This window comes from Cygnus olor, chromosome 13, assembly GCF_009769625.2.
Source record: "Cygnus olor isolate bCygOlo1 chromosome 13, bCygOlo1.pri.v2, whole genome shotgun sequence".
In the NCBI taxonomy this organism is placed as follows: domain Eukaryota; kingdom Metazoa; phylum Chordata; class Aves; order Anseriformes; family Anatidae; genus Cygnus; species Cygnus olor.
Window position 1 is genome coordinate 15,175,519 of NC_049181.1, and position 12,632 is coordinate 15,188,150.

General features: G+C 65.4%; 1 protein-coding gene across 19 annotated transcripts in view; it reads right to left on the bottom strand.

Moving 5' to 3' along the window:
* NHSL2 (NHS like 2) overlaps positions 1-12,632 on the bottom strand; it is a 30,143-nt gene that overhangs the window by 3,966 nt on the left and 13,545 nt on the right. For 5 of the 19 annotated variants that reach the window (XM_040572908.1, XM_040572896.1, XM_040572911.1 and 2 more), the window contains exons 2-5: positions 3,316-3,468; positions 2,421-2,554; positions 2,015-2,219; positions 1,022-1,153 (exon numbers count right to left, since the gene is read on the bottom strand). In XM_040572908.1, coding sequence (XP_040428842.1) covers positions 1,022-1,153; positions 2,015-2,219; positions 2,421-2,554; positions 3,316-3,468 — 624 coding nt within the window. The other 14 variants (XM_040572898.1, XM_040572902.1, XM_040572905.1 and 11 more) reach the window with 11 other exon arrangements.

The following is a 12,632-nucleotide window of genomic DNA, read 5'->3' on the forward strand; positions in this document are numbered from 1 at the left end:
CGCTGCCCATGCCTGAAACACACCCCAGCTGACTGCAAGGGAAGGGTTGACAACAGATGTTCTCCTACCTCCCTCTACTGGGGTGGCCACATCTCAGCTGGGGACAGTCCCAGCCCGTGTTAACCCTTCTGCTGGGATCTGGTGGCTGGGATGTGCCGTAAGTGCGTGGACAGCTCACCAGGGTAGGAGTCTCCATGTGTGGGGACACTGACAGGGACCAGGAAGAGCATCACCACCCAGGCCAGGGAGGGACAGGATGGCTCCCAGTCCCACCTCATCTCAGAACAACCTGGTGGGAAGGGACCTGGGGACCTGGGCCCAGCCAGACCACGACGACCGGCGTCCAGTTGAGCTCTGGCCATCTCCACAGGACGAACCATGAAACCTTGCTGGGCTCCTGACCCAGTGGTTGACCACTGTCACAGGGAAATCCCTTCCTCTCACTCCGTGAGAATTCCCCTTGGTGCCATGGTTTCTCCTCCTGTCCCCACATACCTCTGAGCAGAACCTGGCTCTGATTTCTCTGCACCTTCCCTGGCACGACAAAGTCCCTGAGCCAGGCTGGATTCTGTGCTGGTGGGGTCAAACACTGTTCTGTGGCTATGCTGGGGGTGCCATAAGCACGCTCAGCCACACCAGCACCCTCATCACACCATTGTGGGTCTGCCCGCAGCTGGCGAGGACAGGCATGGGGTCAGGCTGGAGCTGTGGAGCTGAGCCACCACTAGGAGAAATCTCAGTAGACTTTGCTCCCCATAACCGTGCTGAACCCCAACTTGGGGTCTGGGGGGTGTCCCCTATCATGACCCAGCTTTGGTGCCAGGCCAGTGTCACCAGCATGCCCAGCACCTCAGCTGCCCTGGAGGGTGCAGAGCCTCTGTGGTGGCCTTTACATCCCCATGGCCGGGGCGTCCCAGCCCCCTGATGCGCCTCTGCCCATCCTCAGGGAGGCTCTGGTGGGTGCCAGCCAGGCCTGGGCACTCCTGGGGCAAGAAAGGGGCTGCGCGGTTCTTGCTGTCACCTTGGTCTCGCAGGGACATGTTAGGGAATCCGATAATGGTCCGTCTACGCCGCAGGGTGGACTTGGGGTTCATCGCGGTCTCTGTGTTAAACAGGGAGTGACGAGCACTCGCGTGCCTAGCAAAGTGCTGCCCTGTAGCCAAAACAAACACGCTGTGTACACAGCCCAGCGCCATCGCTGCGACCGGCAGGACACGGCCACCGCGGCCACCACGGGCGTCCCCTGGCTTGCTGGTGGGCGGGGGGGGGGATGAAGGAGCACGGTGAGCCACGCGGTGCGAGCTGCGGTGGGGATGGAGGCACGGTGGGGATGGTGGTGCCAGCTGGTGGGAACACGGAGATGCTGCGGATGGGGGTGGGATGCACAGAGAGCGGCGGAGACAGGCCCCGCTCTGAGCAACGGGCTCTGGTTGGTGCTGGTGAGGTGGGACCCCGCACCGCTGCACCTCGTCACTGATGGGACCGGGCTGCTGGGACACACTGGGGACACAGGCATGGGTAACAGAAGGGCGTGAGTAACAGCAGGGGTGTCTGCACGTCTCTGCATCACGGAGGGAAAGGGCAGGATGACATCTTTTGCTTTCACGGGGTGCCTCTCGCTCGGCTGCTGGCCCCAGGGCTTTGACGTGCCCATGGGATGTCTGCAAGGGCCGGGCAGCTCTGCGCTGCTGGGAGCTGCAGCCCCACGAGGACAGACAGATGGACGGATGGACAGACGGAGCGTGGTGCGAGCCAAGGTGACAACAGAACCGGCTGGTGGGGCAGCGTGGCAGAAACGAGAGACCGGATGGCAGCGTGGCTGGTGGATCGGATGAACAAAGTTGCAGATGGCAGGAGAGATGGCAGGGAATGACACACACGAGCGTGGCACTGCTGTCCCCTATTGTCCGCACGGGGCTGGCAGGGACACGGGCTTGCAGCCCCAGCTTGCCCTCCCACCACCCTGCATCCCCCTGGGAGCAGCATTTCCCGGCTCCCGGCCCCGCTGCCCTACCCGAGACATTGATGGGGACAACGTTGGTCTGGACGGAACAGGACTGGTGCCACTGCTTCTCCTCCACGGTGGGCAGGGGGAAGGCCCTGGGCCAGGCTGTCTGCTTGTCGGGGGTGGTGGGGAGGCTCAGGGAGGCGTCGGGTGGCCTCACGCCCAGCGCGGTGGCACCGCTGCTCTCCTCGTCGTTGGCTCGCCGGCTTGGGGGCTGCAGGGAAAGGCATGTGTCCGGCCAAACCCACCCCAGGGGAATAGGGGGGGACAGAAACGGCCACCTCTGGTCCTGCTGTCCCAGCAGCCGTGCCAACCCATTTTCTCCACCCGATGCTGGGGCTGTACCGCCCTGCCCCGCTGCCCCACGGAATGCTTGGGCACGAGGCTCCTTCCACAGCAGGGCCCCAGGACTCACCATAAGCACAAACTCGAGGCGCTTGGAGGGCGGGGGACGGGGCGAGGGCTCCGTGGGGGTGCTGGGGGACGGGTGGCCGGCGGCGCGGAAGGTCTGCCCGGTCACCCTGCTCTCGTACTGCTCCTCATACTCCTCTGCAAGGGAAACGGCAGGACCCTGCTCCAGCTGCCAGCTCGGTGGCAGGAGAAGCACAAAGGCGTCTGTCCCTGGGCTGTCTGTCTGTCTGTCCCTGCTCAGCACAGGTGGCTCAGGATGCAGGGAAGGGGAATGTGCCCGTGCTGCCAGCAGATCCTGCGGAGCGGGGCCAGGGCTGAGAAAGCACCAGCTCTGAGGGGGCAGCAAGCCCGGCTGGGGATGGCCAGCAGGGAACTGAGCATCTCCCGCCCTGTAATTGTTGAGCTAATTAATGCTGGTCGTTATGGCCTCGCACGGAAACCAGGTCTGCTCGGGCTGGCTTAATGAGATTACAAGTTGGGCGAAGGCCAGGCTGCTGATCTAATCGATGCCTGTAAAGCATCTGATCTGAGGCTGCATGACGTCGCGATGAAGAAACTGGAAGGAAACAAGATCAACAGCCACGCTGATTCGATTAAACAGCTTGGCAGCCCCGGCCCCCTCCTCGCGGGCAGGAACGCGCCGCGGGGCTGGTGGGTGCTCAGCAGCCCCAGGTGCCACTTCTTGGCCGCGGTCACTCTGATGGCTTCAGCAGGGACCTGGGAGAAGACCAGTGCGGAGGACGGGCTGCTGGAGGCTGGGACCTCCTGGGGACCTGACTTCTGCAGCTTGGCGAGGTCGAAGGAGTGGCTTGGACAAGTGCATGTGGGGAGATGGCCTCGCTGCAGCACACCCAGAGCCGTGCCCGTCCCTGCCACCCCAGACCGCCTCGCCCCACTACCTTGCAGCAAGCTCTGGAGGTTGAGCTGAGCCTCCTGGTGCAGCTGCTCCATGCCCGGCGGGCGGCCGGCAGCCAGGAAGACGTTCACGGGCTGCTGCCATGACAGCTTGGTGTGGGCGGCTTTCTTGCTCTCAAGGTCCAGGTTAGAGGTGGCTGCGAGCAGGAGGGAGCAGAATGAGAGGGAGGCAGGCGACCAGCTTTCCTGCGAGTGCTGCTGCGGGTTCGGGGCTGATGCTGAGCCAGCACAGTGTGCTCATCCTGCCTGCCTGTCCCTCCAGGAACACAGGGACGGGGACGTGTCTGTGTCACGCCCCAGCAAAGCCACCCCCGCAGGCTGCAGGAGCAGAGCCCATCGCCACCGCTGCTGCTGCTGCAGGCACCGGACACGCTCCTGTGGGCGGACAGAGACAGCCAAGCCGGGAGCAGGGTGAAATTGGGGAAGGAAGAAATCACCCTGTCACCCCGGGTGATTGCACAGCTGCTCTTGGGTGCAGGAAAGGCAGCGCACAGCGGTGAAGCAACCTCCTTGCTGCAGAAGAGCAGAAATTGCAGCCTAAAAGGAGGGTGCAAAGGGACACGGCACCATTTTGTCACGCTTACTTCATCCACCAGCCCCAGAAGAGGGGATGCATTGCCCAGCATAACTCACATTTAGCAGGGAAGGGTGGCGAGCCAGCAGAGGATGAGGGCTTTCTGATGGCACCGGGGTCCAGGCGGGCTCTGTGTGCACACCCATTCCTATTTCCTGCGTGGCAAACACTTCCCCTCGCCCCTGCACCGCGGGTGCCTGTCCCCAGCGAGCGCGTCAGCGCCTCCGGCCGCAGCACCCGCTTCGTGCCAGACCCCACCCAAGCAGGCAGAGGAAGCAAACGGGGTGGGTTTGGTGAAAGGGGACTGCACCGCAACGGGTCATGGCTGCCCAGCACCTCCCTGCACCGGCATGCTGCTGGGGCCCCCTCTTCCCACGCTACTTGAGCCTGCCGTGGCCACCTGGGCCACTGCGGCCCCAGCCCGCCGTGCCCCGAGCATCGCCCGTGCTGCCCACCCTGCCCCCAGCTCCAGCAGAGCCGAGCGGCACAGCCTGCACAACACCCAGCATCCAAAAGCAACGTGCCTGGTCCCTAGCCTAGTTACTTTTATAATTTGTGTTACCATAACGACGTGCCTTAACACAAGCCCTTTTTTTTTTTTTCCTTTCCTTTAAATAATTTGACTTGTTTCCATATCAACCAAGAGGTGTCGGGGTGTGCGCGTGTAAATCACACCAAGGCTTCGTCGGCTGCAAAAGCCCCGTCCCAGAGGGCGCGCACAGGACAGTGCTGAGCCCAGAGCAGCCAAGCAGCCGGGGATGAAATTTCCCCTGCTGCGGGTGAGTGCAGCCCCATTTTTTCAAGCAGGAGCACGGCTTTTCCTCCTCTTGCCTCCTAGTTTGGTGCCCAGAGATGCAATGCCCGGGCAGGACGGAGGTCTGGGCAGAGGTGACGGACGGCACAAGGAGCACAGGCCATGCACGGAGCAGGCTCTGGGCATCCCACTTCCCCCCTACCCCACAGACCCCGTAGCCACTACGCAGGAAATGAGGGACACCCCAAACCACAGCCCCCCCCCCCCCCCCTCCTCTTCCCTCCTCCACCTGCCTCCTGCCCCGAGCAGGGGACCTTACCTCCACCCCGGCACCCTCGGCACCCCCAGGCACCCACCCCGCCGGCTGCAACCCGGCGGGCAAACGGCAGCACCGAAACTCGGGGCCGCCCTTGAGCAAAGCGGAAGCATGCCTGGGCAGCCGGCGGGGGGGCCCTGCAGCCATCCCCCAGGGCAGGGCTCCAGCACCGTGACACCCTGCCCGCGCCAGAAAGCCCCCCCCCCCGGCCACCCCAGCACCCTGTGGTGCCTGAGGGGCTGCGCTGCGCGCACACGGCTCAGGGCTGCGTGCAGGAGCCAGCGTAATGCCCTGGTGCTTCGGCTTTTGCTCCCCGGGTGCAGGTGCTCAGAGGGTTTTTTTGGGTGGGGGGGCATCATGCGGTGGCTCTGCAACGTGGTGCGTGGAGCCGGCAGCGTGGCCCTGCTGTGCTCCCAAGGGCCTGGCTGTTTTTGGAAGGGAGAGCACAGCCGGGGGCTCCTGGCTCCATCCCGCATCCCCCAGCACTTCTGACACAAGCCTCACTGGGGGGGGGTCACCTCGCAGGAGCCAGGATGCCTCCCAGGGGATCGTCCTGCTCACAGACAGCTCTGCCCCTCGCCCCAGGGCCGGGCAGTGTCTGCGTGCAGGGCCAAGCAGTGGCTCCGCGACCTTGGTGACAGTTTGCAGAGTGTGAGTGAGTGTTCAGGCTTGGGCGAGGGTGGTGCCTGTGGTGGCACCAGGTCCAGGACTCAAGCTAAGGGGATTTTGCTCCTGCTTTAGGACCAGAGTGAAGCTCGAGCCAAGGTCTGGTCCCTCCTAGGACTGCCAGCTGCAGAGCACAGCCTGTGTGCTCACCCCGCGCATCTCCTGAGTCACCCCCGCTCCACGCCAGCACCCACATTTACCTACTGCCCAGGCATCCCGAATCCACAGCGAGATATTCGACAGAGCCATCAGGAGCTGTCTGATTCAGGCCGAAGCTACCGTAAGATGACGTCTCCTGCCGGAAACCGCACGGCCAAACTTTTCCTTCTCAAGCGCGCCCCAGGCCAGCGGGCAGCACCGGCAGCGCAGCCCGTGCCGCTCGGCTCCTCGCTGCCGCCGCGGAGGTACCGCGGGAGCGATGCAACGGCAGCGGCAGGCGGTGCACCATCAGCAGGGCAGCCATGGCAACGGGCATCGGCACAGCGGCATGCCAGCTGCCGCCCGCCCGAGTGCGCCGGAGGATGAAGGCTGCGAACTTCGAGGCTGCGATCGATGCCGACCAGCAACCCAAACGCCGCAGCGCCGGCGACGTTATGGCACCGGCTTCGAGCGAGCGCCCCGACCTGCTGCCGGCACGGCGAGCGCTCTCTCCCGGCGCGTGCGGCCCGATGACATTCCCCGTGATCTGGAGCCAAAGCGCACGCTGCTCTGCGACGAGCAGAGAGGAAGAGAAAATAGCAAACAGCAGGAGCTGGCAGCCGCCGCGGAAAGCGCCTCCTGTCCCAAGCTCACCCCATGCTGAACTCGGAGCCACCGGTCCAGCTGCCCCGCTGAGACACGGAGCGGCATCCGTGCGTGCCGCAGCCCCAGGCGTGGACGGCCGCCCAGGCCCAAACGATGCCCCCAAATTGAGAGCAACGTCCCGCTGAGAACCCCACGCCCCGTGCTAGGAGAGAGCGATGAGTGCCAGGCAGACGTTGCCACAGGCGCTTGCCGCGCGCGGGATGGAGCGTGCCCGAGACACGAAACATCCACGCAGATGTTTTGCCAGCTGCTGGCTGAGGCCAGGGCTCCAGGCTCCTGAGGTGGGTGCCCGTGCCAGGACCCCAGCACACTATGTCTGCCCCTCCTGGGGCACTGCACGGCACCTGGTGGGGCTGTGACATTAAATAATCACACCAGCCTGCTGCAGCAAATTTGCCCGAGGCTCCAGGCTCTTCTTATTCTCCCTGTTTCACATGCAATCAGCTGATTTTTGTACTGACAGGAGATAACAGCACTGCAGAAGCTGTTGGAAGGGGTGGGTGGGTTTGGCAGCTGTGAGGGTCACTCAGCTCACAGAAGGAAGGTTGGATTGCATGAGAGGTTTCTGTGAAAAGCACCAGCAGCCAAACAGTTAACGCCACCGTCCATCGGTAGGGCTCAGAGTTAACACCATGCTAGGGCAGTCCGCCTGCCCAGCCCTGTGGTGAGATCAGACAAAACAGATAAAAGCCCTCTTTCTCCAGCTGGATCCCAAGTGGTCCATGCCTTGTGTGGGGCGAGAGCGGAGGGGACGCGTGTGCTCCCCGTACGTGGTGCCAGCTGGACACCGGTGACCCTGCTGGGGGTCCTCCTGCCAGCTCGGTCCCCGGCTCAGTGTTTGTGGGGGCACGCAGGGCCACCGTGCCGCTTTGGGAGCAGTCACCACAGCAACCAGCGCGCTGTCACTCGTGCAGTGACAGCGGGGACGTTGGGAACGGTGGCAGGGAAGCGAGCAAGCCCGCAACATTGCTGGTTTTTGTGGCTGCCTGTGAGCGGGAGCCAGCCAGGTGCGTGGCTCCGGAGGCAGGGAGCCCGGCCACCCGGTACTGCGGCCACCCCGCGCCGTGCCCGTGGCTCTCCCGGGGAGGCTGCGGTCCCGCGCTGGGAGCGGGCGCTTCCAGGAAAGCGCCGTTTCCCCTGTGCCCTGCTGGTTTTGCACTCCGCGGGGCCAGGACAATGCGAGGAAGTTGCCTGAGAGGGGAACGTGGCCAGGCCCCGGGACAAAGGGGCCCGAGATGTGAAATCAGCCGCAGCAGGAGCAACAGTGAGGGCGGCGAGGCTCCTGGCCGCTGCACCCTCAGCGTGGCCTCGCAGCCCGTGCCGGGGGGATCTGCACCGCTGTGGCTTCGTCAGAGCGAGGACACCCCAGATGGGCTGGGGAGCAGTAGGGAGGGCTTAAAAGAGAAGGGGACCCGTCGCAGCCAAGGCCACGCTGGGAGAGCGGGGACAAGATCTGCAGCATTGGGCAGCACTGACTCCATCCGTGCCTATCGCACGGCCTCTGAAGATGAGAGCCTCCACGTCCCTGTTCCCCGACTGGGCACCCCAAACCCCTGCAAGCGCTGCTGCCCTCCTGCCTTACCTTCCCGGTGCCACGGTGCGAGGAGCCACTCCACCTTGGCCATGGCTGCAGCCGGCGCTTGGGACTCCGTGCAGCAAAAAAACACGGCGAGAAATGAGCTGCCTCCGCCTTCCCTGCCTCCGGCCCCGTCCCCAGCCCGGAGGGAAAGGAAACGACCAGGAACTGGCTGTTTGAGTCAGCGCCAGCAGCCCATTGTCACAGCCCCGTCCCCTCTTCCTTCCCATGTCACAGCTTTCTGAATTCACTCGACTTTCACCCTGGGTGCCGCAGGAGCTCCCCATGGCTTCCTCTTGGCTTGCCTCCTGCTGAACACCACAAGCGGAGACTCCGCAGGGACCACTTTCCAAGCACCCCAAGGATTTGTAAAGCGGAGCCTGATTTTCCTGGAGGACTGAGGCCCTTGGGAGCCAGGATTGCAGCAGAGATGGGAATGTAGCTCCAAGCACTGGATTGATTTGGGACGGGCTTGATTTTTGAGACCGGGGCAGAGTGGGGAACGTGTGCCTTGCACTCAGTGATGCTGCAGGCCCAAAGGATGGGATGCTTCGAAGACAGCAGATGCCAGCAGAGTTAATTTCCCCCAAGCACTTGCAACCCAGGCAGCACTTGCACATGGCTCTGATAGATGGGGAAGACAAGCAGACCTGCTCCGACACGCACCAGCAATGGCCACGGACAACACGGCAGCAGATTCCCCCGGTGCCCCTCCACCAGCCCCTATACGATGTGTGTCAGAACAACTCCTGAGCATCTACTGCTGATGGTTTCCCGAAAACACAGTGACCTGAGAGCCCCCACCCCATCGCTGGCAATAGGGGAATATCAAAGATGCTTTTTGGCCAAGCGGGAGCTTGGACTCCCAGGAACCCAGGTACAGCTTTGCCAGCCCTGGTAGGAGAAGCACGATCAGCTCCAGTCCCCTGAGAGCCATGAGCGTCAGCTGGGGCAGGAGACATGGGCAGGGTGCAGGCCAGCATCCCAGACCCTCAGGCCCATCCAAACCCCGTGGCCTGGCCACTACCCACATCCCAAGCCAAGAGGGCACCGACACTGTGTCAGGCAGCGCAGCATCCTTCATCCCTCAGCCCCCAAGCGCACAGCAGCCCCTCCTGACCTAAAGCTCTCTTTTGCCCTATTTCAGTCCTCTGCGCCACCCGCTACAACAGCAGCTGCAAAATTATACAGAGACAGGCTGTACTTCCACCCCCTCTGCCCGCTCATTATTAAGCTGTGACAGTCACTTGGGCTGTGACAATCACTCCACGTTTTTGTGCGGCTCCCAAGCGATTTGCCGGAGGTCCCTCCCAGGGCTGCCAAGTTCCCCGCTGCTGCCCGCGCTGCCACCTCCCCGCTCTCGAGCCTGCAGGAGCGCGCAGGGCAGCGGATCACGGCTGGTCCTGGGGCCCAGAGCCCTGCCAGACCTCAGCGTCCCAGCTTTTCTGGCATTTCCAGGCGCTGGGCTGGGTCGCAGAGGGAAGCCGAGCTTCCCGGTGTCTGGAGAGGGTTGCTGAACTGCCTGGGCCGGCCAGGTGGGGACAAAGGAGTGACCAGACAGGTCCTGCTTGTTCGACCCAGCTTTTTGAGAGGGCAGCTGTGCTCGGTCGCCCCATGCTCCCCCCCCCCAAACGCCCACTGCAGGTTTGCTGGGCTTTCCGCCTGACAACTCGTGGTGAGAGACCCCTCAGAGACACCCGCTGCCTTCGCGGCTGGTGGGAGGTGGGGGCTGGGGGTGCTGGGGGCTACGCAGGGACGGACTCCCCGCCTCGGCAGGGCCCAGCTCTAGGGCCAGTGCATGCAGGCCTCTGCAACAGAGATGGCTCCTCACGAGCTGGGGCTGGCTCCACGAAGACGGGGGCTGGCTCCGTGCGGTTTGGGGCTGCCTTCTTGCACCTGGGTGCTGGTTCCATTCAGTTCGGGGCTGGCTTCTTGCAACCCGGTACTTGCTCCCACCAATTCAAGGCTCGCTCGTTGCAACCTAGGGCTTGCTCCTTGCATTTTGGGGCTCGCTCCCTGCAACCTAGGGCTTGCTCCTTGCAATTTGGGGCTCGCTCCCTGCAATCCGGGGTTTGCTCCTTGCAACCTGGGGCTCGCTCTCCGCAATTCGGAGCGTGCTCCTGGCAACGTGAGGCTCGCTCCCTGCAATCTGGGGCTTGGCTCCCTGCGTGCCAGAGCTGGCTCCCCACAGCCTGGGGCTCCCCCTCCCGCAGCTCGCCCCTCCCCCCAACCCCCCGGCGGCACCCGTGCCACGCACTGGGGGACGGTGAGGAGCGGGGCGGCGGGGTCAGGGCCCCGCGGCAGCCCCACGGCTCACCGTCCCCGGCAGCGAGGCGCAGCTCAGCTGGAGGTGACCTCACCCGCGTCCTCCAAGCGACCCGCAGGGACCAGGAGGCCGCGGCCGAGGGCGAGCCGCCCCCTCCCCTGCTGCCGCCGCCGGCTCCGTCCCAGCCCGCGGCGGGGGGCACCGGCACCAGGCACCGGGGGGAGCGAAGGGGGGGGCGCGCGGGGAGCGGGGCCGGTGCCGCCCCGTCCCGTCCCGTCCCGTCCCGTCCCGTGCCGCCCCGTGCCGTGCCGTGCCGTGCCGTGCCGTGCCGTGCCGTCCCCCGGTACCTGTTGCTGAGCGCATCCTGCCCCGCCGCTGGCTGCGCGGCGCCTTCCGCTGCGCGTTGCCCATCCTCCGGCGCTGCTCGCCCGGCCCAGGTGGTCACAGCTCCGCCGCCCCCGGGCCTCTCCCCGCCGGCTCCATGCCTCCCCCGCCGAACCGAACCGAGCCGAACCGAGCCGAACCGAGCCGGGCCGGGCCGGGCCGAGCCGGGCCGGGCCGGGCCGCACCGAGCGCCCGCCGCATCGGCGCGGCGGCCGCCGGCCCGCCCGCCCCCTCGGAGCCCGCCCGCCGCGGCGGGGCCGCGGAGCGCGATCGCGCCCAATGGCGGCGGCTGCGGGGGGCGGCCGGGGGCGGCGGCGGGGTGCGGGGGGGGGGGGGGGACACGGGCACGGCTGCCGGGGGGAGCGGGGAGGGGGCGGCCCGGAGTGCGGGGATGGGGGTCCCGGGCTCGGCGGGAGGCACAGCCCGGTGAGGGGGGGACCCCGTGGCGGACAGGGTGCCTGGGGGGGCTGCGGGGGTGGCACCGCTCCCCGGGCCCTCCATGCCAGACGCCGCCGAGGCGGCTCTCCGTGGCCGGCCCCGAGGGGAGCTGGAGCCCTGCGGTGGTGCCGAGGGAGCAGGGAGGCTGCGGGTGGGCTCTCGGGGACGCTGCCCCGTCGGGGAAAGCCCACGCGAGGTGCCGTGCGTCGCAGGGGCCATGGGTGGTGGGGAGTCGGGCCTGTGGGTGATGGGGTGTCTGTCTGACAGTGACCCTGGGAGGTGTGCTGGGAGAAGCAGGGAGCGCCCAGCGACCCGAACGCTGCGCTGGGACCCGGCTGGCAAAGGGCCCTTACACCCAGAGGCTGGGGGTGCTCGGTGCCTGCTCAGCCGACCTGCTCCATCCTGGGCCAGGAGGGTTCGAGCATCCCTCACCCGCCGAAGCTCAGCATCTTGTGCAGCGACAGAAAGGACCAGAAAGCGCCGGGAGGTTGTTATGGCAACAGCCACAAATTGGATCAGTACTTGGCGCAAGGAGCGGCGGCGTGTGTGACTGATGCGGGAGCAGGTGGGTGTGACAGCTGCGGCGGTGCGGGGGCCCAGCTGTGCCACCCCCGGCTCACGGGGACGAGCCCCCACCTCGCCCAGGAAAGCGAGGCACCAAGGCAAGCCCGGGCGGCTTGCAGAAACGCCGTCCCAGCAGATATTTTCTCGGAGCCCCCTGCCCCAGCACGCGCCCTGTCCCAGGCAGCGGGGACCCCGCTCGTCCTCCCCTCCTGCGGGGATGCCCCACGCCCGTCTCCTCCTCCGCTGCTGCTCTCCGCTCCCACAGCAGCCCTCCCCTGGCGCAGAAAGCAGCTTCTTTGAAGCAGCCATAAACACTCGCTAAGTGGATGAGCTGATTATTTTCTGGCCAAGAGACCACGTTAAAAATAAATAAATAAATAAATAAAGTAACTAGCGACTTGGATGAGCTCATTGGAGAACAATGGTTCGGGGCCCGAGCCAAGGACAGGGAGAACGGGACCGGGGCTGCGCAGCCCCATGCTGCTGAAAGCAGGCTGCGGCGTGCGTGGCGCCCAGTGCCGCCCAAGGCCAGGCGAAAGGGGTGCTGAGGGGTGCCCACCGAGCTGCAGGGTGCTGGCAGAGCTCGGGAAGCCGAGCCCTGAGCCTGCCCCTCCCTGTGCCTCCCCACCGCCCCCGAAGGTGACCTCCAGAGTGGCCCCTGCGAGGCTGGCCTGGCTCTGGCACGGCTCTGCCTGCAGCTCCCAAAACGCCGGGCTGAGGCTGCCGTGCCACCTCGTGTCCCCTCTGGGTTCTGCATTCCTGGGATTCCTCCAGCGCAGCAGCACAAGTTTCCTTGCTTGGCAGCCCGGGAGCTGTACGAGTGTCCCCCGTGAGCTTCGCATGCCCCAACAACACCACCAGCACAGGGCATGCTGTAAGGTCTCTGCTGCCCATGCAGGGGTCAGGCATGTGCAGACTGCCAAGGGGATGTGGGTACCCGAGCCCTGAGCACCCCACCA